Source organism: Aphanomyces astaci (assembly GCF_000520075.1).
Source record: "Aphanomyces astaci strain APO3 unplaced genomic scaffold supercont1.13, whole genome shotgun sequence".
In the NCBI taxonomy this organism is placed as follows: Eukaryota; Oomycota; class Saprolegniomycetes; order Saprolegniales; family Verrucalvaceae; genus Aphanomyces; species Aphanomyces astaci.
The window spans coordinates 500,327-524,830 of record NW_009798276.1 but is presented as its reverse complement, the minus strand read 5'-3'; the positions used below and the strand labels follow the sequence as shown (position 1 = coordinate 524,830).

At 51.5% G+C, this 24,504-nt stretch overlaps 11 protein-coding genes and 1 non-coding gene across 22 annotated transcripts; 8 read left to right on the top strand and 4 right to left on the bottom strand.

Annotated features, from left to right (window-relative positions):
* The first annotated feature begins 569 nt into the window (after positions 1-569).
* On the top strand, positions 570-2,779 carry H257_06632 (hypothetical protein). Of its 4 annotated transcripts, XM_009831923.1 has the most exons (12): positions 570-728; positions 781-925; positions 980-1,057; positions 1,106-1,151; positions 1,209-1,335; positions 1,386-1,549; positions 1,617-1,823; positions 1,875-2,057; positions 2,118-2,263; positions 2,337-2,357; positions 2,414-2,522; positions 2,576-2,775. In XM_009831923.1, exons 1-12 carry the CDS (start codon positions 642-644, stop codon positions 2,691-2,693), a joined length of 1,431 nt encoding a protein of 476 aa, XP_009830225.1. In that variant the 5' UTR covers positions 570-641; the 3' UTR covers positions 2,694-2,775. The 4 variants fall into 4 exon arrangements, with proteins under 4 accessions (XP_009830225.1, XP_009830226.1, XP_009830227.1 ...); XM_009831924.1 differs by having other exon boundaries at positions 781-1,057; XM_009831925.1 differs by lacking the exon at positions 570-728 and having other exon boundaries at positions 732-925; positions 2,576-2,779.
* Positions 2,780-3,201: 422 nt separating this feature from the next.
* Positions 3,202-4,123, top strand: H257_06631 (hypothetical protein). The gene is made up of 4 exons (XM_009831922.1): positions 3,202-3,354; positions 3,393-3,436; positions 3,501-3,602; positions 3,656-4,123. The coding sequence occupies exons 1-4, from the start codon at positions 3,225-3,227 to the stop codon at positions 3,980-3,982; spliced, it is 603 nt and encodes a 200-aa protein (XP_009830224.1). The 5' UTR covers positions 3,202-3,224; the 3' UTR covers positions 3,983-4,123.
* A 1-nt stretch (position 4,124) lies between these two features.
* On the bottom strand, positions 4,125-5,897 carry H257_06630 (hypothetical protein). The gene has a single exon (XM_009831921.1). It carries the CDS (start codon positions 5,879-5,881, stop codon positions 4,199-4,201), a length of 1,683 nt encoding a protein of 560 aa, XP_009830223.1. The 5' UTR covers positions 5,882-5,897; the 3' UTR covers positions 4,125-4,198.
* Positions 5,898-6,760: 863 nt separating this feature from the next.
* Positions 6,761-8,204, top strand: H257_06629 (hypothetical protein; the record flags this gene model as incomplete). The annotated part of the gene is made up of 2 exons (XM_009831920.1): positions 6,761-7,435; positions 7,628-8,204. 2 exons carry the CDS (start codon positions 6,761-6,763, stop codon positions 7,991-7,993), a joined length of 1,041 nt encoding a protein of 346 aa, XP_009830222.1. The 3' UTR covers positions 7,994-8,204.
* H257_06628 (hypothetical protein) lies at positions 8,184-10,789 on the bottom strand. Of its 6 annotated transcripts, XM_009831914.1 has the most exons (13): positions 10,657-10,789; positions 10,528-10,610; positions 10,385-10,466; positions 10,279-10,336; positions 10,163-10,227; positions 9,887-10,098; positions 9,752-9,825; positions 9,305-9,702; positions 9,013-9,245; positions 8,587-8,962; positions 8,485-8,538; positions 8,302-8,437; positions 8,184-8,238 (listed from the first exon to the last, which is right to left on the bottom strand). In XM_009831914.1, the coding sequence occupies exons 1-12, from the start codon at positions 10,756-10,758 to the stop codon at positions 8,324-8,326; spliced, it is 1,851 nt and encodes a 616-aa protein (XP_009830216.1). In that variant the 5' UTR covers positions 10,759-10,789; the 3' UTR covers positions 8,184-8,238; positions 8,302-8,323. The 6 variants fall into 6 exon arrangements, with proteins under 6 accessions (XP_009830216.1, XP_009830218.1, XP_009830220.1 ...); XM_009831915.1 differs by lacking the exon at positions 8,184-8,238 and having other exon boundaries at positions 8,253-8,437; XM_009831916.1 differs by lacking the exons at positions 10,385-10,466; positions 10,528-10,610; positions 10,657-10,789 and having other exon boundaries at positions 10,279-10,364.
* Positions 10,790-11,007: 218 nt separating this feature from the next.
* H257_06627 lies at positions 11,008-11,087 on the top strand. The gene has a single exon. It is a non-coding gene; the product is annotated as a tRNA-Leu (tRNA).
* A 343-nt stretch (positions 11,088-11,430) lies between these two features.
* H257_06626 (hypothetical protein) lies at positions 11,431-14,026 on the top strand. Its single transcript, XM_009831913.1, has 11 exons — positions 11,431-11,764; positions 11,812-11,876; positions 11,925-12,041; positions 12,098-12,176; positions 12,254-12,318; positions 12,377-12,490; positions 12,544-12,603; positions 12,676-12,806; positions 12,865-13,104; positions 13,164-13,287; positions 13,352-14,026. Exons 1-11 carry the CDS (start codon positions 11,467-11,469, stop codon positions 13,622-13,624), a joined length of 1,566 nt encoding a protein of 521 aa, XP_009830215.1. The 5' UTR covers positions 11,431-11,466; the 3' UTR covers positions 13,625-14,026.
* Positions 13,331-14,909, bottom strand: H257_06625. 2 transcript variants are annotated; one of them, XM_009831911.1, is made up of 3 exons: positions 14,703-14,909; positions 14,036-14,615; positions 13,331-13,992 (listed from the first exon to the last, which is right to left on the bottom strand). In XM_009831911.1, exons 1-3 carry the CDS (start codon positions 14,893-14,895, stop codon positions 13,884-13,886), a joined length of 882 nt encoding a protein of 293 aa, XP_009830213.1. In that variant the 5' UTR covers positions 14,896-14,909; the 3' UTR covers positions 13,331-13,883. The 2 variants fall into 2 exon arrangements, with proteins under 2 accessions (XP_009830213.1, XP_009830214.1); XM_009831912.1 differs by having other exon boundaries at positions 13,331-14,615.
* A 975-nt stretch (positions 14,910-15,884) lies between these two features.
* On the top strand, positions 15,885-17,555 carry H257_06624 (peptide chain release factor 1). The gene is made up of 6 exons (XM_009831910.1): positions 15,885-16,083; positions 16,140-16,266; positions 16,316-16,429; positions 16,503-16,712; positions 16,821-16,946; positions 17,053-17,555. Exons 1-6 carry the CDS (start codon positions 15,914-15,916, stop codon positions 17,518-17,520), a joined length of 1,215 nt encoding a protein of 404 aa, XP_009830212.1. The 5' UTR covers positions 15,885-15,913; the 3' UTR covers positions 17,521-17,555.
* A 395-nt stretch (positions 17,556-17,950) lies between these two features.
* Positions 17,951-19,523, bottom strand: H257_06623. Of its 2 annotated transcripts, XM_009831908.1 has the most exons (9): positions 19,406-19,523; positions 19,186-19,290; positions 18,959-19,133; positions 18,855-18,915; positions 18,749-18,805; positions 18,638-18,686; positions 18,480-18,564; positions 18,199-18,414; positions 17,951-17,984 (listed from the first exon to the last, which is right to left on the bottom strand). In XM_009831908.1, exons 1-8 carry the CDS (start codon positions 19,499-19,501, stop codon positions 18,227-18,229), a joined length of 816 nt encoding a protein of 271 aa, XP_009830210.1. In that variant the 5' UTR covers positions 19,502-19,523; the 3' UTR covers positions 17,951-17,984; positions 18,199-18,226. The 2 variants fall into 2 exon arrangements, with proteins under 2 accessions (XP_009830210.1, XP_009830211.1); XM_009831909.1 differs by having other exon boundaries at positions 18,199-18,564.
* A 57-nt stretch (positions 19,524-19,580) lies between these two features.
* H257_06622 (hypothetical protein) lies at positions 19,581-21,693 on the top strand. Its single transcript, XM_009831907.1, has 4 exons — positions 19,581-19,752; positions 19,817-20,071; positions 20,125-20,877; positions 20,934-21,693. The coding sequence occupies exons 1-4, from the start codon at positions 19,603-19,605 to the stop codon at positions 21,552-21,554; spliced, it is 1,779 nt and encodes a 592-aa protein (XP_009830209.1). The 5' UTR covers positions 19,581-19,602; the 3' UTR covers positions 21,555-21,693.
* Positions 21,694-21,742: 49 nt separating this feature from the next.
* Positions 21,743-24,080, top strand: H257_06621 (hypothetical protein). Its single transcript, XM_009831906.1, has 11 exons — positions 21,743-22,115; positions 22,177-22,241; positions 22,297-22,413; positions 22,465-22,543; positions 22,605-22,669; positions 22,715-22,816; positions 22,892-22,951; positions 23,011-23,147; positions 23,202-23,441; positions 23,512-23,635; positions 23,691-24,080. Exons 1-11 carry the CDS (start codon positions 21,773-21,775, stop codon positions 23,979-23,981), a joined length of 1,623 nt encoding a protein of 540 aa, XP_009830208.1. The 5' UTR covers positions 21,743-21,772; the 3' UTR covers positions 23,982-24,080.
* Positions 24,081-24,504: the final 424 nt, after the last annotated feature.

Here is a 24,504-nt window from a genome sequence, read left to right as displayed (position 1 = left end):
TTTCTGCTTATTTCGCAACTTCAACACGAAAGTACAGTGTGCCCCAGTTACCTAATACAGTACGTATGCTTACAAACTACACGCGCTTGTAAGCCATCGATGTGCAATTCGCCAGCTCTGGGCCGTTCGTCACTTCACACGCATGATGACACTGTTGTATGCGAAGATGCACAAGCTGCCGTGTGCTGGTATGTGACGTATCCGTTGCAGCATTCAACAAAGATCGCGACCTTTCGAATGACACACATTCTTCCCCATCAGAATACAGAAAACGACGAATTAAGTGGCCCTGTGGTACTTCGAAATAGCACTTCAAATATGTATTGGGACAAACTACTTCGAAAAGTAGATTACTTCAATCAATACGAAATTTTAGTACCACGGGGCCACTTATTCCGTCATACAGTATACAGCAGTAATAATAATAATAATATCATAGGTACTTCAGTAGTATATTCAATTTCACAGGTAGTAGGAAGTTTATAGTACTAGTATGTCCTAGTACTACTAGGACGTTTTGAAATCCTCCAATCAACGACACGTTGAGTGCCAGCGCACATTTGGAATCAGAAAACTATCCATGGCAGTCATGTCCATCGGCCGATTGACGCACTTTTCATTTCGACGCCACGCGTAGCTCCATGACAGACGCCTCCGCGTGCATTCGATCCGCGTTGATCCTGTCGTGTGCATTCTTCTTGATCTTCACCGCGTCGTCAGGGATCGACGTACGCTCGCATTGGACAGATCATCCCTCAACACCACTGTGCTGCTTCGTAGAACCTCGAAACGTCCATCCTCCCAGGGAAATGCGACGGGTGCGCCGGTGCTTCCCACGGGATTTGCCAGTGGCAGGATGTATGCCAAGACAAGATCGAGACATCGTGCGATCAAGTGTGCGAGGCCCCGTTTAAAGAATGCACATGTGCGTGGGCTTCTTGGTGCCAGTCTTGTTGGTGACACGGAGTACACTTTGTAGCGTCATTGGGCAGCACTATGCTTGGGCTTGCGTACTTGTCGTTCACGGTGTGCTCGTTTGGGGCGTCATATGGTCCATGTACGTTGGCTCGTCGTCATGTTATCTCATGGAATATGCGTATTGTAGTGGCATTCGGTGAAAAGGCAAGCATGGTTGCTAGCTCTCTTTCCTAGTACGGACGCCAATCGATTCATCTCATATCTTGTTTTCACGCTGGAGACGTATGTAGTTCCTTGTACGGGCTTGTCAACTTGATCGTGGCGCTATACCCAACCTACACGAGGCTTCACTGGTACCTGATGGTCCCCTTGTCCGTTCTGTCTGGGGTGTCGTCGTCTGTCATTTGGATCTCACAGGTAGTTTCATGCTGCACCCCACCCCCCCTCTTGAGAATGCATCTTGACAGGCGAGCTATTTGACGGCATTGAGTGGTCATTACGCCCAGCTACAACACCTCGTGAGCCCCGGTAGCGCGTTGGGCTTGTTTAACGGCATCTTCTTTGCTGGATACAACGCGAGCCAAATCGCAGGCAACTTGATTTCATTTGCCGTGCTCGGGGCCTTGCAATGGTACTGTACGTACATACACTCACTCACCATTCTTGGGACAAAGTACCAACTAACGATGCTATGACAGGCCCACGACTGCGCTCTTTGCCGTGTACATGGTCTTGTCGTTGCTCGGGTCGTTCTTGTTGACGTTGCTGCCCAAGGTGGTGGCGGCGACACAAGACACTACCAACGATGTTACTACTCAGGTTGAAACGTCAAAGTTATTGAAACCAGACTACTCCTTCGCCCCATCCAAGTCGTTCAACGCGTTGTGGCTCGTCGCTTGTGATCGGTAGTGCATGTACTTCCTTACTGTATGTGCTTACTCGTGGGCATTACGTAGCCGCATGGTGTTGCTTGGGCCAGTGATGATCTTTCATGGCCTGCAGCAAGGGTTCGTCACTGGTGAGTTCACGGCGCACGTGATTCGAGAATCGCTTGGGAGTGCATCCATTGGCATCGTCATGGCAGTGTATGGCGTGGTCAACGTCATGTCGGCGTTTGCATTTGGAAAGATCGCCGACAGGTGCGTCCGTCTTGTGTATCTCCTCCATGGTTGATCATCATCTTTTAATCATCCCTGTAGATTTGGACCCATGGGGCCACTGTTGTTTGGGTTGGCAGTGGTGTTCGTAGCGTACTGCACTTGGCTTGTCCATCCTATTGCCAGATGCGATGGCCAGTGGATGGTTGTGGTGGCCACGGCCATACTTCTCAGTTTGGCAGACAGCTGTACGTACACTCACCCATATGCTTGACGAACAACTCGAATAACAACGAGCTGACTCAAAATGCTCTTGTGTAGCGTCGACTGCCATGCTGAACGGTACGTATCGTGTATCCTTTGACGTACGACGGCCGATAATGGTGGCCATGATCTAGTGATTCTTGGCCAAGAGTTTCCAGCCAACTCGGTCCACGCCTTCTCGGTCTTTCGAGTCTACCATGCAGGCTCGACGAGCGCGAGTTTTCTCACCTTTAGGTTCTTGAGGTGAGTTTTCATTCATGGTATTAGGTTGCCAGACCGACCGGCACTTCTTGTAGCCTTCAAGGTCGGCTAGCCACCATGATGGCTGTGGTGGTTGTGGCCTCAGCTACATTTGTGCTCTTTTGTCTTCGATATCGCACGCCAGCTAAACAGCTCGCGCACGGTCGCGTGTAGCCGCCAGAAAAATGACAAACGCAGCTAGTCCTAGTATTGTGAATTATTCGCTAACGTTACTTCAGTATATAAGTATTAATACTTCCATACATGTAATTCACTTTTCGCAATGTTGAATCACGCTGGAACTTCTGATTGGCTGAATATACTCGTCGAGCCAATCAGACCCACTAGAAATTGGAATAGCCCATAATGTCGATGCATGATTCGATTTCGAGTTTTTTTAATAAAAACGACGACAGTATTGTGAATTCGCTATAAACTTCCAAAATTCGCGTAGTTTGTCTAATCAATATTCAATCAAGCTGGGGTTCTGATTGGTTGAATATCCTTTCCTTTCTGGAAGAGCCAATAAAATCTACTCCAAATTGGAGTAGCCAATAGCGTCGATTGATTCGGCGGCAATGGGGACAGGAAATTTGGACCAAATACTTCGAAGTACTGTCATTTCACACTTCGACGTATTTCGAAGTAAGTTGTGGTGCCATATACCGCACTTGACAATTCAAAAATTCAAAGGACCCCGACAGAATGGACGACGGCGACGACTGGGATATGACCTCCAATGCCGCGGTGGACGAAGACTTGGTTGGCAATCCCTTCGTCATATGTGACGCTTACGACTTCATGATGTTCCCCGTGTCTCCCATGTCAAAACAAGGTATGATAGTTGCAGCAACTCGTCTCATCCACATCCAGGGCAGAAGAACCTTAGGCAGGCCCAGCGATCGATTCAACACGAGGTAGTTCGACCTCCACATGCTCGATTCGTGGCATCACCCTATAACATTGTGCGTGTATGTATAGCACGACAAGAAAAAGAATCGGCGGCGAACGCTGGAGATATTCCAGGAACAGTTCGACAACAAGCACGAGTTTGAGTCAGGGATGTCGCTTCTCGCCAATGACGTACGCACCATTTCCGCCACGACGCAATGTTTGTTCTGATCCGAGCATTGTAGGAAGACGATGAGGAGCTGATGAAACAAACGTCATCCGCGAAAAAGCCACGGTTGTCGATGTTCAAGTCGTCCATTTTCCCAACCCGGCAATCCCCATCTTTTATGCGAATGCCGCAGTTACCAGCAAGTCGACTGCTCCTCCCAACGAAGCTCCGGACACCTGCCAAAGCCGCCGCCATTTTGAAGCGACCTCATTTTGACAACGCGAGCAACGTTCCACCACCCAAGCGACCGCATCTGGCGAGTGGCATCCCCGTGCGAAAAGGGTCAACCGCTCTGAAAAGTCCATCCAAGAGGCGGATTCCCATGCGCGCCGCTGCACTCTAATGTGCATCGTTCCTCTATTTATCTACGGGTAGAGGACACCACGTCGTCCCAGAATCCCATCGTTGCTGTAGCGGGGCTTGGTTAAGCTAGCTTTTTAACTATCAACTGAAATGCTATTAACTCACTGAAAATGAGCAATGGTTGGGGATGTGGTCGTTTCAAGCAACTAGCCATCAAAGGACGTCAAAGTTCTACCGCTATATTAATCATTCAGCCTCACACACTAGGCTGGTTGCATCCTTTTCCACCTGCTACCACAAGGCACGACGTGGTTTCGTACATGGGCAAGAGGGATGCCACCACCGAGTACACGAGCATGACTAGGCACACGACGAGGACCGCGCCGCCAATAAACGGATGCTTGCCGCCCGTGGCCTGCAGTGCATGTAGCGCTGGCTTCTGGCTCGGCAGCAGCACGACCGTCAAGCACGCGGCGATGGTGGTGAAATAGTAAATGATATACGTCCATGCCACTTGGTGCCGCGTGTCGACCGAGTCGGCGGCGATCGCGTTCTCCGACACATCAAATGACGAAAAGATCGCGTTCGAAATCACGGGGCCGACGGCGATGGGGAGGTTGGTAACGGTCGTGAAGAGGCCGTACGTGATGCCTTCGTTGCCTTCCTCGGCCAGCTCCACAATCACAAACGTCGTCACAATAAACTGCATCGCATACGGGAGGTTCTCGGCCAACGGCACGCCAATGTAAAACCACTGGTTGCGAAGGATGTCGTAGATGGTGAAGAACTGGACGAACGCGTCGATGGCGTTGGCGGCGACGGTGGTCACGACGACCACGAGCGGCCAGTTCCACATGGTGCCCCAGCCCCCCATCGCCCCCAAGGTCACGGCGAACACGAGGTTCCCCGCGACGTTCATGAGTTGGTAGTTGAGGTTCTCAACTTTGGCCCACCGAAGCATCACATACGGCGCCGCGGTGGACGTGACGCCCGAGTTGAGCAAGTTGAACAGCAACGAGAACAGCATGATCTGCCACGTCGCTCGTTTCTGCACCAAGTTCCAAAATTGGTGCGCATACGCGCGAAATGACTCCATGATTGGGTGCCGTTCGTCCAGAACGCACCACCACGTGATGGGCACCATGGCCCCAGTGACCACGGCCAAGAGCACGAAAATAGTGTGCTGGCCCATGTCCCACCCAAACGACCCCGAAAAATCGGGCGAGTTGAGCCCAAACCCGATCATCGCTGACGACAACATCGTCGCCAGCGTTCGTGTCATGTACACCATCGACTGCAGCCGGCCACGCACGGCCATGGGTTCGCGCTGGGCGACCGCCACCACGAGCGCGTCGGACGGAACGGCGGCGAAAATGTACGACAGTGTGGCCAGCCCGCACAGAATGGATACGGTGGCGCCGGTAGCCGGAGCGTCCGCGTTCAACGTGGCGTTCTGAGCCGCGGTGAGTTTGGCGGCGGCGATGCCGACAATGCTTCGATCGGTGTAGTATGGCCGGCCAAAGTCCCGGGTTGCCAACACGACCATGAAGAGGAAGCAGAAACTCCATCCAAACAACATCCACGACTTGCGGCGATACCCAAACAGCGGCACGCAGTCGGACAAGAGCCCGATGAACACTTTGACGGACCACCCGATGCCCATCAACGTCTTGACGGAATTGAATTGGCTGCCGGTCATGTGGAAATACGCAGCAAAGAGCGGATACATGAGGTTCGGAAGGGCTCCATAGCACAAGCCAATGGCTACGTACTGAGCGAGGAGGCCCACGACTTCAGGGCTCGTGTATACTGGAACAGGGCCAGATCGCAGCGCACCACTGGCGCTGCTTCGGGATTCCAGATAGTTCGGCGATTTGGCTTCGCTGAAGTCGTTGCCGTCGTCGTCGACACCGATAGACTTGGTGTCGTGCTCTTTCATCAACGCAATTTTCGAACAAAGTGCAAGTGGCCATCACACTTGGAAGTTGTATCGACGTGGAAGAAAGCCAGATAAATGTCAAGCGTTAAATAGTGTAAGGGTAGGCTGTCATCGTAATATAGTGTAACAAGTGTTTGGACATTTGAATGTTGTGAAAAAGCAAGGCCGAGCGGCGGACACATTCGAGACGACGCTATCAAGCCTGGAGAATTGAAATACATTATTGTGATCTCCGCAATGCAACCAACATTGAAAAGTCGGCCTACGTCTGAAATCAATTGTCCGCATCACGTAACTGCTTGAGCAGTTTTGAATTGTGTACGAAACCGACAAAGGCACCTTCACTGTCAAATCAGCTCCGTCATGCCTCTCGTGATTGTTCAACCAAAGAAAACAAGTACACGGTGGAGAGCCATCCCAAACCGATATCAGGATTCAGACACATCATTGCAGAAAGTTGAGTCCTCTGCCACACAATAAGCAATGAATTTGCCATAGCCACATTCAAAGCTAGAGTTCCATGTCCAGTGCTCATCCTTGTGGCCGTTGCTCGGTTTTTCACCGGTGCCCAGCTTTTTGTGATTGGCATCATGCACTCCATCGCATTGTTACGTCAAATCCACCTCGCGCAAACGTGGTCGGCCAACTACTTTGTTGGTGTGGTGTACGTTTCTATCGGTGCGTTCTTGTTAGTGCTGCGTACATCCATGCTGATCAGACCCCGTCGACATTGCAAACACAAAGTCATCGAGTCCAACAAGCCAAGGCCAAGACTGCATTCATGGTGGCTGCAAATTGTGAAGTCGCGGTGGTTGGCGAGTCACGTCGTCCGCTGTGACATCCCACGTCTCGTCGCTCGTGGGTCTGCATGGTTTGGCCATGCTCGCTCAAACGTGGCAAGCCTACACCATGTCGACATTAGTGCTAGAACCCGACTTTGCTTTGGCATTTGCCGTGCTCGTTGGCGCCACCGCGTTCGCGGTGCCGGCCTGCCTGCTTCTGCCTTCTCCCCTCATGCGGACGACGTCTTGGTGGCGTTCGTCGTGCTCTCCATTGTCATTCCACTGTGTGTACATGGTGTTGCCCACGCTCGCAAGCTACTTTGCGTCAAAGGTGTACTTATGTGTTTTGTTCTCCAACGAAGATTTCGTGGTGAGTGTGTATTCAGCGCGTCAAGTAGCTGTGTCGGCTTCCAAAGACATCCTTATCAAGCTATGTCCGATTGTGGCCATGATGCAGACGATGCGAAACCTCATTCGCTGCTTTGGTGCAGCCCCGCCCGTCAGTCACGCCCTGAAGCTCAAGAAGCTGCCGACCATGTCGACTATCACTGAAACCGGGGAGCTCACCACCTCCAGCCTGGCAACGTCTATCCTGTCGTCTCATACCGCTGCCCTGGCGTTGGGAAGTTTCAAGCGACAAAGTAGATCGAGCCAACGCTCGTCAAAGGCCATTCAAGTGTCGTTTACAAAAATACCCCCGCCCCACCTCAAAGGCCCCATGGCTCTCCCAATGTTCGTCCACCCCATGTCACAACAAGGGATGCCCAATCGCGTGAAATAGCATAGCAGTGTACGACCTACGCAATTATACCATTATTTAATCGTTGATGATAGAGGTCAATCGTCGACAGTGCCCCTTGGACGTTCGACAACAAGGCGTTTCGGCGGGGGTTCTCAGTCTACCATGTCGTGTTGGGGCTAGTCGTAATGGCCTTGGCGGTGTACAATTTCTGTACCCGTCCAGTGTGCCCCCCACAACGTGGCCCTGTGGTTTGCAACGTCGAATATATCTACTCTGGCAAACCCAACTCACCGACTGGTCCATGCCAGAAGCCGTGTGGCCACCAAACTTGACCACGATCAGCTGTGGATCTCGCAGTTCCCCCTCACGACGTTACCATCGTTGATAGCCAGTTTAGAATTGCTCTACGGGCTCCGTCTCAACACCAACATGTTGCACGATGTTCACACCCGACATGTTCCGAACCATGCTGACCCTGCTGTCGTGGAACAAACGCGCGGTCGTGATCGACGTCACAAACAACCCCATCGCGCCCATGCCTCGGGATGTGTCGGCGACTCTCCTAGCGACGCACTCCGTATTGTGTAGCCCAACTCAAGCAAAATCCAGTCAAATGGATCGCCAGCTGCTTGCCATCCCCAGCACGCGAGGCTACTGGTAGGCAATGGCCTCTGCGATGTGTCGTGTTTGGTTTCTCAATGGGACTACGATGGCAGCGACTGCAACGAGTTTATCGTTCGCAACATGGCAGATGGAATATGATACTAAAATCCATGAAGGGTCATTTATGCCAGATATTACCTTCCGACTTGAGAGTCACATCCACATACAGCCTAAAACTTCCGCATGGGGATCCAAAACGTGTTTTGCATATTGAAAAATGACATTGAACTCACTCTCAAGAACTCGAAGTCGTTGTCATCGACTGGGCGATTTGTCGTGAATTCGAGGCAACATGCCAAGTCGAGTCATGTCGGCCAAGTACAAATTGGCTCGAATCGTTGGGTGGACCGGGCGATGCCTTTCTATATCCTAACGACATCCATGTGACTCCAGACGACAATATTGTATCGACGTACATGCTGGTGGCCAACTGGAGCGCGGCAAAACGATTCACGCACCCACGACATATCCTGATAAAGCATCAACCACCAAGACAACAATGATGAGGACCAGCGTACTGTGTGTGTCGCGGTGCGGTCTTTCCAGTCGGGTGGGAGTTGATACGGTGCCTTGTGGTACAACGGCTGGTGGTTCGTGGGACTGTACAGGGGTAGGTTGGATAAGGATGACGATCGCACGACCGTGCTGCCCTTGTCCAGACTCAAAATCTTGGGCGTCCACGTTTGACTCTTTTCCTTGGCGGACGCCGCCGCCGCCGCCTTTTTTTCCTTGCTGGCCTTGTCCGCGGCGAGGGCGTCGGCCACGTACTTTTTGCCTTCCATAACCACAAACCCTTCGGCCAATCGGCTGCGCACCCGCAATTGCAACAGCGCCTTGGCGCTGTCTTCCGTCTTGAGTCGCGTGTGGGTTTCCGTGAGCATTCGCTTCTCACCTCTACATCCCCACACCCATTCATATCCCATGGTGACATATCCCCTTCGTACTTTTGAAACAAGCCCCAGGTTTCGGCGAGGCCGTGGTCCCGAACCGTAGCTTCCCAGAATTTCTTGACGCTGTGTTCGCTCATGCCGGTATGCACCATGACCACCCGAGGCAGGGCAGCCGCGCGCGGCTTTTTCGGTTTCTTTGTCTGGGTGTTGTTCGTGATTGTCACTCGTTTGATGACTGTATTGGCCTTGGTGGAAGGGTTGTTGTAGTCTGGAGCGTGGACAATGTCCTAGTCAGGTACAGCGCTCAACACAACAACAAAAACAAGTTGTTGAAGGGGGTCATTACGTCGAGTTCCCAGTTGTCTGGTGGGCAGTCGTGGGACAAGGCGAGCAGTGTTTCTTTCGTTTCGATGTCGTCGACACGGTCCGTGGCGCTGGACGGTGAGGCGCTTGTGGCCATGGGGTTCGTGAGGTTCGGAGTCGACGGTGCTGTATCGAGCTTGGTCTGGCCAAGAAGGACGTGCAAAATGGACGGCAAAGTGACTTTGTCGACCGACTTCAATTGGGCCACAAGGGGCTGGACGTTTCCGAGCGCGAGGGCGTCGGCGAGGCCGTGAAAGTACACGAACACCTCGCCGTGGTCGATCGTGCCTGTCTCTGCATGATCGAACAAGTGAAAGCGATCGACAATTATGTCCAAATGGTCTTCTTGAAAACACGCGCGCATCTCGGGGGTCACCACCACTACCGCATATTTCTTCATATAAACACAACGTTGACCATTGGCATGTACTGCTAGTGTCGGCGGGGAGTGGAGGAGTCGGTAAAATATGTCGCACCACGCTGTCGTACGCAACTTGAGACACTCTATACGTATGTACATCGTCCCCCCATCAGCACTCCTGTCCTGCACTACTGTGCCATATACCTTCGCTTTTGCAACCGCGTTTCAAATTGAGCGTCCAACGGATGCCAGTAGTTGTCACCAATGGCCACGGCCACACCTTTGCTACCCACAAGGTGATGGCTGTGGTTGGTGTTCGAACCGCCATGTGTGGCCGATAGAAGCTCCGTCATCAGCGAAAACAGGTGCCGTCGCGCGAGCTTTCGAAGTGCCGAACTCGGGACCATGCTTGGAAACTACGACGTACATCGGTGTATAACATGATATATCGTGGAGTAGTTGGCCAAACAGTGACGTTACCTTAATCGTGGCACATTGCATAAGTGCCCCACAGAATAGTTTGAACGAGAGAGCTGGGGCCCCATCTATGTACCATCGTGATTGTTCGCGACTGACATATAGATGTGCATATGTACCGGCGTCCAGGTATGTGCGTAGTTTTCCAAGTACTGCCGTGGCAAACACTTCCTCCGCCTAGTCATGTTCATACGCCGTCGAGTCGCGTGCGGTTCAGGTACGCACTTGTTGCGCAGTAAACGAACTGGACAGGATGTGTCCGTCTTTGAGGATTTCAATGAATCGTGGCAAGTTGATTGACGGGAGCCTACACATGGACGAACGAATAGTGCTATGGACGAATACATTGCTTGCAGTCATGTTTGTACCGGTCGCCATGGAGCGACGAGTCGTAGAAGCGAAATATTTCGTAGACTTGCTCCAGCTCGTTGGATTCGAGGCACGAGTCGTCCTATTCGTCCGTCCAGTCGGTAAACATGCATAAGCTTGTGAGTTACATTGTCCGTTTCAGAGGGCGCGATGGCTGCTATGGCTTGTTCATTGACGAGCCACTGGTGTTTGGACAGGCTCCGGTCATGCACACTATTTGCCTCCATCATGCAATCTGAGCTACCGGTAGCGCGGAAGTCGGCAGAATTATTTTTAGATCATGGGTACGTCTTCCTAGATGCAACTAAGAAATTTGCACTGTTCAGTAACATTACTGGCCATTGCTCTTCGACGAAGTGTGAGCATGATCGTACTGGCGAGAGCATCAAGTTTTACTACGACGCCATCGTGAAATGTCTTCCATAGATTTCATACAGTAATCGATCTTTAAAATGGTATACTTTTGTTCCGAGTATCGTGATCAATTGGCCGAGCGGTCTAAGGCGCCAGTTTAAGGCACTGGTCTGAAAGGGCGTGGGTTCGAATCCCACATTGGTCACTGCTTTTTCCATCATTGTTTTGAATTTTGACGATGTGATGTGCTGTGCGTACCGGTATGCATGCAGAGGCGTCTGTTGTACTCGCAGATAATCATTTTTATGGAAGTACCGGTAGGCGATGTGGACGCGATGAACGTGGGGTACCTCTAGAGGAAGGTGCTACGGGTAATAACTTCGAAGTACAAGTCATTTTATGTGGTGACCATCAGCAAGATCGGGGCACTTGAGGCCTTAGACAAAACCAACTGGTGGATATTCCGGGTATCATGGCAACGCACTTGTGAAGCCCGCGCTGACGCCTTTTGTGTCATGAATCAGTTTCAGAACCGTTTCTCTTGAAACGGTTCCTAATCCACCAAAAGGCGCAACACGTCCGCTATGTTTGCTACCGCGTCCGCCATGGCCGACGAAGGTGGTTCGGGCTTTGACAATTTGTCCGAGAGGGCGATGATTCTCTCTCGAGTTTTAGAGCGTCAAACTCGTAAGCACACTATCACAAGGCGGGTCAGCCTACAGCCGATTCAGTTGCCATCATCTGTAACTGCGCCAAAAGAGAAGGCTTCGTCCGTCGTCACTCCAGTGTTGACCACGACCTCCATAATACCCGACCCAGCACCGGTCCGGACGCTATCCCGCGGCTGTGGCACGAACAACAACGTAGCTGTGACACGACGAGGTATGGTCATTCAAAACCTATGTCCTGTTGGTAATCTAGTTCTCTAGGCGGCATTTGGTCGTACCGCCAGCGACTCTGGAGGCTCTTTCACGACGCCACGTCATCACTCGAGGTACTGTATCCCGAATAACACCACCACTCACCAAGTCCACCCCATTAGGCCAAATACTTGTCCATATTTATCCTGACTGCGGTCGCCGTATCCATCATTGTGTATATTATTCAAAGCCAGCCTGACTTGTCGTCGCCAGTTCGGGATGTCTTGACTGAAATCGAGGTACGTACTATTCACTACGCCGACGATGGATGCCCCTCCAACCACTGTGGTTCCAGCACACGTGCATTTACATCTTCTCGTTGGACTTTTCGATTCGGCTGGTCTGCACCCCACACTTGAAGGCGTTCCTACTCGGTACGGTTGCTGCAGCTCTTGCAACACTAGGATAGACGACGCTTGTGCGGAAATATGCATCGTCCTTGCCATTGTAGATGCATTCAACTGGGTCGACTTTGTGTCTGTGCTGCCGTTCTACCTGGAATTCGTGGTCGACATGGTACGTCATCTGGTTATCAATGTGCTGTCTGATCTCATGAATGAATTATTTGGAGCAGAAGAACAGCTCGTCGGCGTCGTCGCTGAGTGCAATCCGCACCCTGCGCCTTCTCCGAGTGGCAAGGATCCTCAAGTTGTCTAGGTATACGTCGTCTCTTCAGATCTTCGTCAAGGTAGCCCCCCTCCCCCAATCCCCTCCGTGCTTGCGTTGATATTTCCAATGCAGTCGCTTGCCTTGAGCGCCACACCGCTCTTCATGCTTGTGTTCCTCATGTGTTTGGCAACGGTGCGTCCATGATATCTCGCCACCACAAACGTCCGTAAGTCCACCTCAATGTCCGCACAACCCTGGGTGTAGATTTTGTTTTCGAGTGCCATGTACTTTGCCGAAATGACCGACTCTGCGTGTCGGAGTCCCCTGTACTCGAAAACGTGCCATCCCAACGTGAACCCCCTGGACGACTGCTGCGACCTCAATCCTTTCAATAGGTCCGTCCACCATGTTGATGATATGATGTTCAATGTGCACTTTGACGTTGTTGAGTAGCATTCCGGCCACATTTTGGTGGGCGCTGGTGTCCATGACGACGGTTGGGTACGGCGACGAGGTGCCCGTGACACCCGTGGGCAAGTTCATCGCGTCCATCACGATGTTTGCCGGGATGCTCATATTGGCACTGCCGATCAGCGTCATTGGGTCCAACTTCCAGCGCGTGATGAAGGAGGTGGCCCAAGACACGCTCAAGAAGAACATTGAAGTGGTCGCCAACCTCGACGTCATTCGACGGTAACAATCAATCAAAGTTATATGCCCACACAAACGACATGCATATATATGATCGTCAGGATGGAAATGGTTGACGTGCTTCGAGGGTTTGAAATCATTGGCGACCACATCGACATTGACCCGGACGAACTCATTGCGCTGTACGACATGAACCAATCCGGGGCGCTCGAAACCGAAGAACTGGTACGACAACAACAAGGAGGAATTGTCTAATTTTGACGTCCGCCTTGGTGTTGGTCTTTTGTAGGATAATTTTCGCCACGACTTGGCCGACCTGCAGCGTGTGATCCGTACCCACCAATCGCACCTCGTGAGCCCCGAGCGCGCCAAGAGAGTGGAGCGGCTGTCATTTGGCGGGAGCTTTAAGACCGCCGACCCCAGCGACCAGCAGCTGCAACTGATCGAGCAAATGATCGAAACGCGGCTGCTCGAGTCCGAAGTCCGCATGGAGGCCAAGATCACCCTCCTCTCCAAGGCCCTACTGCGTCTCCAAGGCCAGCTTGAACTCATGGGCGATTGATTGAACCTAGCCTGCGGGGATCACGTTCGAACGGAATTGTATCCGATGCAAGCACATCCATATCACGATCCCATTACCAACTACTCATCAAAGGCATACGCTCCTACACGGAGGTCCGTCGCTATGTCGACCAACTTTCCGCCTTAGTGAATATTGGGGCATGATTGCCTGGTATGTGGGGATGCCACGATGATCAACGAGGAGCAAGACTTATCCAAATTCCAGATCTATCATGTTGTCCAACTACTTTTGATTCTGGCTACGACGACGACGGACTGCAGCTACATACGCATTCGCCTTGACATATGCAAAAGTGACACCGAGCGAGCACCGTGAACCCAATCGTGGTCTTCCAATGCGGCGGCCACCTAACATGATCATAAGTGCCAACCCAAGATCGATGGTTCGTACGTTTTCTCGACGGACGGGCGCGAACACATGCGAAGGTACCACATGGCCAAGCGCGGATACAGACCGTCGAGTTGCAAGCCACATCGAACCGCGTACGCCACGTTCGTAAACACAACCACATCGCACAGAAACGCGTCATTCCCGACCAAGTACTGGCGGCCGTCTAAGTACATTTCCCACAGCTTGAGCTCCGTTTCCAGCACGTTCCATTTGGCGTGCAGCATGTCCATGTTGGTCTTGATGTTCTTCTTGGCGTTCGATTGTGCTCGTCGAAGGTACACAACCATTTCGCCCACGGTGGACAGCACCTCATTCGCTTCATGGAGGCGGGTTTCGGCAATCGCAAACGACTTTGGGTCTGTGGGCATGAGTGGATTCGGGTAAAACCTCTCCAGGAAAGCCAGAATCGCATCGCATTCGTACAGAATGACACCCGCAGTACCGTCCACGTACACTGGCACGCGCATGCGGGGGTTGAGCTGGCGGAACGCAGGGGATTTCAGGACGCCACTGGAGAAGCTCGCACAGACACTGCGGTATTCAATGTTCTTCTCTTCGAGAGCGATCAGCACGCGCCACGCTAAAAGGATTTCGACGTTGTATTAGGCGTGACGTGAATGGAAATATAAACGTGCAAGTGTCGAGTTGGGCGGACACGTTTCCGTACCTTGAGGCGATCCTGATCCCCAGTACAACACCCTCTCGCCAGGCTTGGCAAACGTTTGAATGAGCTCTTCCTCCGTGCAGATCGCATAAGACGAATCTTGGGCTACGGCGGAAGCGTTGTTATGGACCGGTTGCGCGATCGGGTCTGGTGTGCCGGCGCCATCGTTCACCTTCTTCACGTCGGCCGCCTCCATTCTTTGATTTCTTTGAATTGTGCCATATAAAAGCGACGAAGGATTCCGCACTTAATGTGATCCAGTTGCAACATACTACTTACTATTTACTACGGAGTACTTGCCTTTATCTGGGTATTTACGAAACAAACTACTAGTATGAAACACACCTACTACTAGTAGTACTAGAGTATCATGTGAAATTATGCAAGTTCCAGACCAAGCTGAGCTTGAGAATTACTGTTTGTCTGTGCTGTGGTTGCCTAACTGGTAATGGTGGGGCGCGTTGATTTCTGTCCACAGTAAATTACGTAGTACTACTAATAGTAACGTTATGCATGCTTCGTGATTGTTTCGTAAATCACCATATACCGTACGTACTACGTAGTATCTAAGATACAAGCAAACACATACAAATTTCAAGATAGCAGGAATTAGATACAAGTGATTTAGGCGAAACAAAAACGTTTCGTGATAGCTAGTACTACTTGTTATTAACACTAAAGTACCAGCGTGAGCCAACCGCTGCCCTTGAAGTGCTACTGTACCAGCGCCAGTGTCTACCATGTTCATGCGGTGTAGTCTCATGGCAAGAGACGATGGCAACTCATTCCTTGCTTGTGTTAGCGCCGACAACTAAGACTGTAGTACTCGGAGTACAATGTACTGGTTGAACTTGGGCAGTACTGATGGATGTGATTTCAGTTTGTCCCACACAATCCCACCCCACAGATTTGCACTTGGGTGTGCATCTATGTCCTCAGTATGAAGTCGATGTCCATTGCTTTGGCATTATTGGTGCACACCGGTGGTACGACCATTGAAATCCAAAATCACGGCCACAAGTATCGTGAAGTGTTATTGAAGAGATTGGCGCATCCGTGATTCGGATTGGTAGATATGCTAGTAAATTAAATCTTTATAGCCAGTAATATGGCGATATAAGAACTGATTTTGTTCAATGGCAGCGTGTATCAATCAGCCAATCAAATTGCGTGGGTATGCTTCGACAGCAATTGGCGCCGCAAAGCCAAGCACGATGCGCCTTTTGCCGATATTTCGCCGCGCTGTGGCCGTCACAGGACGCCATGACGTGATGTTGCTGAAGAATAGCATGACAAGACGTCACTTTGCATTGCACAGCTCCATCTTGGATCGCATGAGCTTGCTCACAGCGCGCTATAAGGTCCTCTCAGACGAACTCAGCAGGTACGCTCAATGCCGGCTTACTGCTTCACCTTGTTTCTCCACCAACATATGATCAGCAATGATGGCAACATCCCACCGTCGCGTCTCGCGGACCTGTCCATCGAGCTCGCTGAAATGGAGCCTGCAATCCACGCCATTCAAGAACTCACGCAGCGCCAGGATTCGATTTCAGAACTTGACGAAGTACCTTGTCCATGTGAAACATACAAACCGACAACATATCACTCACTAGGTCATTGCCGACACGCAAGCCGACGATCCGGATGCCAAAGAGCTTCGAGAGATGGCGACCGAAGAAAAATTTGAGTTGCTGCATGGTCTGGACGACTTGGAAAAGGAAATCACAGTACGTTCCTCGCTTCGACCTCCTCGGGACCTGTTTTGATATGCATCCTCTCATGTGGTGGCTTGCTTCGTAGCGTCTCATGCTTCCCAAAGATAAAGACGACGACAAGAGCGCCATTTTGGAAATCCGCGCCGGCACTGGCGGCGACGAAGCCGCGCTGTTTGGTGCTGATGTGTTTCGAATGTATCAAAAGTACTCCCTTCTTCAAGGGTGGAAGTTTGAGATCCTCACCATGAGCGACACGAGTTTGGGGGGATGCAAGGAATGCTCCGTCTCGATCACTGTACGACCACACCTCCCCTCGTCCTGATGACTTCATTTCTCTTCAGTCACATGTCAAACATCATCTCGTTAACACACACTAAAAACATGTTGCAACTGCACCAACCAGGGCAGAGGCGTGTACGGTCGCATGAAGTTTGAAAGCGGCACCCATCGCGTCCAGCGCGTTCCCGTCAACGACTCGCGAGTGCACACCAGCGCCATCACAATTGCCGTGTTGCCAGAAATGAATGAGGTGCTTAGCATGTTGAATTTCCCCAAGTTTGCGGCTCTTTCTCGACCAGCCGCCATCGTTTCAACGAAAAGCCTCAACGAGACAACCACGATTCTGCGTTGTGTAGGTGGAGATGAAGACGCATTTCCTGCCAAAGGACATTCGCATCGACGTGTACCGCGCCAGTGGCGCCGGCGGACAGCATGTCAACACAACCGAAAGCGCCGTGCGCATCACGCACTTGCCCACGGGCATCGTCGCCGCTGTGCAGGACGAGCGCAGCCAGCACCAGAACAAAGCCAAGGCCATGAAGATCCTCTGCGCGCGGGTATACGACGGCGAGCGCCGCGCCGCGTCCAAGAACCGCGACGACATGCGCAACTCAATCACAGGGAGTGGCGACCGGTCGGAACGAATTCGTACGTACAACTTTCCCCAGAGCCGCATCAGCGACCACCGCGTGGAGGGCTTGTCGAGCTACGGCATTGAACGCATGTTGGAAGGCGAGCTACTCGACGACATCATCGACGCCCTTGTGCTCAAAGACCAAAACGACAAACTGCAGCACATGAATTCAAAATTGGAGAAAAAGTAATCTCAAAAAGATAAAATATATTTCTTGGACGGGAAGCACGGGAACATGCATGGTCAACTACTGTATGTAGCCGAGTCGCGGCGTTGTATGTATTCGTCGGCGCAACGAACGGACGACAGACGGCGACGGTGGTCGAGTCGATATTTTGCCCTGACTTGTTTAGTGGAATCGCAAGGAGATTAAGGCACAGTTTCCTAGCTTGCGACGGATTCCATAATGTCCATACAGTATACTGTACCGTATTGCGAAGGTTCCAGCACATCTTGTTCGATCGTCCAGCCCCAATGAATTGCTACACAGTGAATAGCGTCGTTGGAGTCGGCATGGGCAGTCGGTAGGTGTGCATTGTCAATCAAATTGTAGTCACCACTCCTGCTTGCAGCTGGTTCGATGTGCACAGGACGTTGCAGGATGTATCGTACAAGTAGCTTGGCAGTTGGTTGCATGTGGATTCGCTAGTACGACTTGACAACCAGTCAATATGGAATGTATGACGATGGAACACGACTTTGCCGTTTTCAAAGTTTTTCCTTTTGACTTCACAGGTAGTTCAGTAGTAGGCACATTTTCGATTCCCACTAAAACGTCCAATATCCAACACGACGTTTCCTGTCATTCAAACCTTTACAAACATTTGTAATTGAGGACACAACGAACACGACAAGAGGTACTACTCACTCGATGGTACAGTATTGGGTTTTATTGCTTAGACGAGCGTCGTGGCGGCACTATCCTCACAAGCCACCTCCCGATGCAACGCGAGCTGCGTAGCTTTGGACGCGTTGATGCACCCCCGCCACAAGGACGGAACCACAGGCTGCTTGTCGACAGTGACGGCGTGGACGACGCTGTCCACGTCGCTAGGATCGTTGACAAGGCCGTACCAATGTCCTTCTACAAACACAGTTGATTAAAGTACCAAAGCAAGACCGTTGGGGGTTTACAAACATACACAGTACCTGGGTAGATGATGCAATTGCCAGCAAAGCGATGCCCGCCGTAGTGGCTACTGGCAAAGACTGTCCAGTCTTGAGGTCGTTTGGCCTACATTGCATCGATGAGGGGGGTGATGCTGCTGCTGATTTGTGCCACGGAGTCATGACAAGGAACAACGTACTTGAAACCACTCGATGAGCTTGGGACCGGCACATGCACACCGGAAATCACTACATTTACCCTTGTTTGGACTTGTTTTTTTAAAATATATCCAACCATCGCGGCGTTGTACCGTTGGGTGTGAGCACACACAAACACATGATGCCCCTGGAGCTCTGACACGACCAATCTGCATGATCATGTGAGCAACCTAGCTAACCATGTTGGCGATTTCGCACCGAGAACGTAACGAGGCCAGGTCCACGACTTCGTCGAGGAGATGAGTGGCTACGAAGGACACTAAGGTGGTCACGTTAGTTGGGTCTTACGGAAGGACCAGCACCATCAGAGTCGCGCACGCCAGCGATGCGAATGTTGTCTGGGAACACGAGCACGTCATGCACGTCGATGGATGTGTAGGATGCGTCGTCGATGGTGTCTGCGGCTTGTTCAACTGGATACGCGGCCGCCATGATCAATTGCTTTGGATTTTTTGCGTGGTTGAGCGGCTCCACAACCTAGAACAACACTACAGTGCGCCTATAGTCTCCACAAGGTGTCACGGCGTACGTGGTGGTACTTTGATATGACATGACTCGATGAGTCTTCGAGTTTCTTGGGCCATGCCTCGGCATTGCGATTGTTATCCACCACGAACATTTGTCGCCGGTAGTACTAACAGCAACACACATCAAGCCTCACCACCCGTCATAACGCCAGTCCAAAGGGTTAGCAGAGTCCGGTCTTTTTTATACACAGGTATCTGCTAAATCGTAAGATAATGTCTCACCTGTACGCTTCCAGCCATGGACATACATCGATTCGAAGCGCGAAGTACGGCGCCGTGCGTCCTTCTAGCCGCGGAGATGGCTCGTCGCAGCAGCATGGAACTCAAAGGAGTACTCAAGAATTTCTAGGACTGGATTGGTTGAATCGTGGCCAATCAAGGAGCAGCATTTGAATAGGCGCAAACTCGCTCGCTTCACAATGGCGCGACCCGAGGGTGCCGACGCCGTGGGGTGGCGTGTCCAAGTGCTTTGGGAAGACGAGGGTGCTTGGTTTGAGGGTGTCGTCACCGAATATGAAGACCAAAGAGGTTATTACGTGTGCTACGACGATGGCGACGAGAAGTGGCAGGTACTTGCGATATGGAACAAACACCACAACATACCAACTCAAAACGATATGATCCAATGTGTAGCCCACATCGGATGCTGGGTCGGTGAAATTCATGTCCAACACTATTGGGCAAAGTGTCGAAGCGAGGGTGTCTAGCATTGTGACTCCGCCGGCCACGTCTCGCCAAGACAGTCAGCGGCATGGGATCGACGCCGTGGGGTGGCGTGTACAAGTGTTTTGGGCCGACGAAGGCGCCTGGTTTGATGGGGCCGTCACCGACTTCAACGAATCTATGGGGTATTTTGTCTGCTACGACGACGGTGAAACGAAGTGGCAGGTCAGTAAAACCTCGTTGTTATCGCGTTTGTGTTTACCCTCTTGTTGGTGCAGGTATCGAACGACAGTTCGTCGATGGTGTTCGTGTCGTCATGCGGTACTATCCCAGAGAAACCCGTCGAGACGGCTGTAATTAGTCCTTGCGTCAAAGAGCCTTCCAGTCCAACCAAAACTGAATATGGCGACGACGACTTTGAACATCAAGATGACACTGGTGATTCGAGCGTTCAACCAGTGCAGGTGGAAAAGGAAGCCAAAATCAACTCGCCAAGGCCCATCGAGCCAACACAATCTACGAATGAGGAACACCCGTTCCCAACACTAGTAGATGTCCACGACAGGCTACCCAGTGCAGACCGTACGAACGAGGCTGCCTTCCACGACAAGCTACAGCCTACCATGGCTTCAAGTACACGAGATGACGACCACGACACGACGACGACATCAACGCCTACGCTCGAACCATATCAAGTCAAATCATCGACAACAGTGAAACCTGCCAAGCCGCGACGAAACAACCCCGGCGTGTTTTTTCACGACAAAGAAACGCTCTTGGAAATGAAAACCAAGTTGACAGCCAAGAAGAAGGCGCTGGATGACCACCTGCGCCATCTCCAGCTCAAAGTGACTACCGCTGAAATCGCCGAAGCAGCGCAGAAACAAGAGGTCGCCGACTTGACGGCCAAGTTGACCGTCGAGCAACTGACGACGACGCGTCGAGTGGCGCCGCCAAAGCAAGTGTCCAATGAAGAGCGCGTGTTGGATTTGACTGTGAAGACCCGGCAAATGAAGAAGGACAATCAAAAGGTGAAAAACTAACCTCACAGCCAAGACTTTGTGACCTCATGAAGGCAGTCGTGTAGCTTCGGGCGAGTGTGGGCGAAGCGACGACGCGGGTGGGGGTGCTCAAGGAGAAGCTAGACGCGGCCCGAGCTGAATGGCATGCGCTACCAGCACAATGCAGGACCTCCGTGGGGGAAATAGAAACCCAAATTGCGTTGCTGCAAGCCCAAAAGGAGGCGCTGATAGCAAACCAACGCCACGACACGGTTGCGAGTATTTCCGACCAATTGTCAGACAGTGCGCTGGCGCTAAAACAACAGCTGGCGGACTCGGACTCGAAAGTGTGGAAGCTCAAGGCCGAGCTGCACCACTGGAAAGGGTTGGTGGAGCAGGAGCGAGCAAAAGTCGATGCGATGCAGGCTCATCTAACATCCCTCCAATCCGACATGCGTCCATTTCGATCATCCAAACTCTTGTTACGCAGCGCGTTTGATCGGTGCGACAAGGACAAGAGTGGGGACTTGACAGTAAACGAGACGATTCAAATGCTCCTACTGCTCGCGTCGCCCGACGACGGCGTGTCGGAGCAAGACATGCGGTCGCACTTTGCCCAAACGGATGCCAACCACGACCATCGCATCGACTTTGACGAGTTTTGTGCGGCCGTCGATCGATTGTTTGGCAACTCGGGCGCAACTTAACTCGGCTAACATTCGATGTATGTCAATCATACTGGGATATTAGTCCAGGTTCGTCATAACAAGATACAACATAGAGCTACAGCAATCTTGCGTCTTCAACGGTCGGGACTACACTACTGCCACCATGCGTGAATCCGTGACGGGCGCCGTTTCAGTAAGTCGACCGCCTGTGGTTCTAAAAATACAATCAAGCGGCGGTCGTGGTTATACTGGTAGGTATGGACAGTCCGGAGGGACCTTCCGCAGCCCACTTCGAGCACCTAGCCTCCCTGGACACGTTTGATTCCAAACAACATGCTCGAAAGCAAGATATCCACATGATCCCAGAGTCGGCCATGCTCTTGTCTCGTTTGCTGGAGCGGGAAGCGCGCAAGCAGACCGTGCTCAGGCAAATTCGACCGTCGACGATTCGGAAACCGATTCGAGAGATACCTGCCGTGTCCTGTGCAAAGCTGCTGCGAAAAGGCACGTACAAAAAGACGTTCAGGGCGCCCCCAAGCTCCAAACATCGGTCGACTGCCTTGTCTGGTCGGGAGAGCGGAACTTCCTCGTTTCATCATGGTAAGGTTAAGGACAATCCAAGCCCCCTCATGTTGGCTATGACCATTCCTGTGTCTCCTAGTTGTACATTTGCCCATTCGCATGCGCTTATGGCTTCTCTTCAACGAGCCCCAATCCTCGTCTATGGTGCGAATTACAACTGTACACATATATAAAGTTTACCGCGAATATGGCGGAGTAGGCACGAGCAGTGTCCATCTCGCTGTTCGCGGCAGTGTTTGTGTCCACCATTGTGTATATCCTGTCAACGATTCCTGACTTTGACGAGGATGCCAAGACAGCCTTGTCGATTGTGGAGGTGTGTTGCGTCGTATTCTAACGCCAGACAAGTCTCAAACCGTCTGGATAGGGAGCGTGCATGTACATGTTTACTGCGGATTTTGTGAGTCGGTTCTGTTGCGCTCCTAGTGTCAAGGATTTTGGTCAAGGTAACATACCTTTCGTACAGTCCACGGTCGTTGTACACCTAGTGGACGGACCTACGTTTAGACTTGTTCAACTGGATCGACTTGGTGTCCATCATACCATTCTACCTCGAAATGTTCCTCGAACTGGTAGGCGGACATCCTTTCGAGTGTGATTCTACCCGTCTCGTGTAGAAAGGGTCGTCGATCGGGGTCATTCGCATCATGCGCCTCATCCGTGTCGCCAGAATCCTAAAACTATCGCGGTATACGTCGTCGATTCAAATTTTCATCAAGGCACGTCGCACACTTTGAAGGCTCCTTGGATATAATGTATGTATATCACTACCCCCAACTCAAATGATGTTGTAGGCGTTGACGTTGAGTGCCAAGCCATTGTTTATGCTACTTTTCCTCATCATCATGGCCATGGTAGATCCAAACAAGTAATCGATTGGTAACGAACGTCTGCGATGATGGTGTGTGTGTAGATTGTGTTTTCGAGCGCCATGTACTTTGCCGAGTTGACCGACTCACCAAAACAGTGTCGCGACCCACTCCAGTCGAAAGCGTGCCATCCCACGCAAAACCCGGCCGCCAATTGCTGCGAAATGAATCCATTCTACAGGTACATTCAAACGGTCGGCCATAACAAAACACCAACAACATTGTGCATTCGTAGCATTGCCGCCACGTTTTGGTGGTGCATCGTGTCCATGGCTACGGTGGGGTACGGCGATGACTACCCCGTGACCCCCGTGGGCAAGTTCATTGCGACGTTGACCATGATGTCGGGCATGCTGATCCTGGCGTTGCCCATCAGTGTGATTGGGTCCAACTTCCAGCACGTGATGAAGGAGGAAGTGCAGGACGCCATGCAGAAGAGCCTCGACACGCTCTCGACTCTGGAAGTTGTCCAAAAGTGCGTGTGACTACCTCAACCTACCTACCTACCTGTTTATGACCTCATCCATATTTCCATATATATATAGGAAAGAAATGATTGAAATCCTCAACGGCTTCAACATCCTTGGCGACGGCATCGACATTGACCCCGATGAGCTCATTGCGCTCTACGATGTACACAAGACGGGCCGACTGGAAGCCGAAGCCCTAGTACGATTCAGTCAATTCTTCGCAATATGCATGCTCATACCATGTACATATCTAGGTGCAGTTTCGATGGGACTTGGAAGCCCTCCAGAAACACAACTTGACGATTGCGTTGCCTCCAATGTTCCTCCAGAAAGAAGAACAGCAAAAGCAACGATTGTCGTGTGCGTCGTCCATTGCCGAGATGCGCAATGGACACCACGATCCCCTCGCCAAACAGCTCGAAGCGATGGAAGAAATCCTCGAAATCCGGCTACTCGAGACCGAAGTGCGTTTTGAAAACAAGCTCAACGCGCTCGTGAAACTCGTCGCCCAGATGGAGAAGAAAATCGCCATCTTGCGCGATTGAACGTCCATCCACCAACACTTTAAAACCTCTCAAACAGTGGTCGAACATTGAAGATAACATCTAACGTAGATGGCCAATTTATGGTGCACTTGAAAGAGACCTCGTCACAGAATGCAGCTTACTCTTACTCGTCTCGTTGGAACGGGATTTCAATTCTGAAAAGTGCTGCATGAAGTCGAAAGGTTGGGCATTCTTCTGGTCATTTAATTGGCTTGAATAGACTTCAGCTTAGCCTTTATTAACTGGCCATCGTAACGCGTTCTTGTCGACTTCCCACCGAACGCGGTTTGGTTGGTTGGCAAGCCCACATTGTTCATTGCGCAAGAAGAGGAAATGCATATACAGTACGACTGCATTATGACTCTGTCCTACTAAACCACTGTAAGGTTAGCCATGACTACTACGAAACTCATCATCCTGGTGCCGTGGCTATACTCAACACCAGAGTTTCACACCACACCTAACGTGTATCACGGTTCAACCCCAGTTTACTCCGAAAGGGGCCTACACGGAATTGCTTACA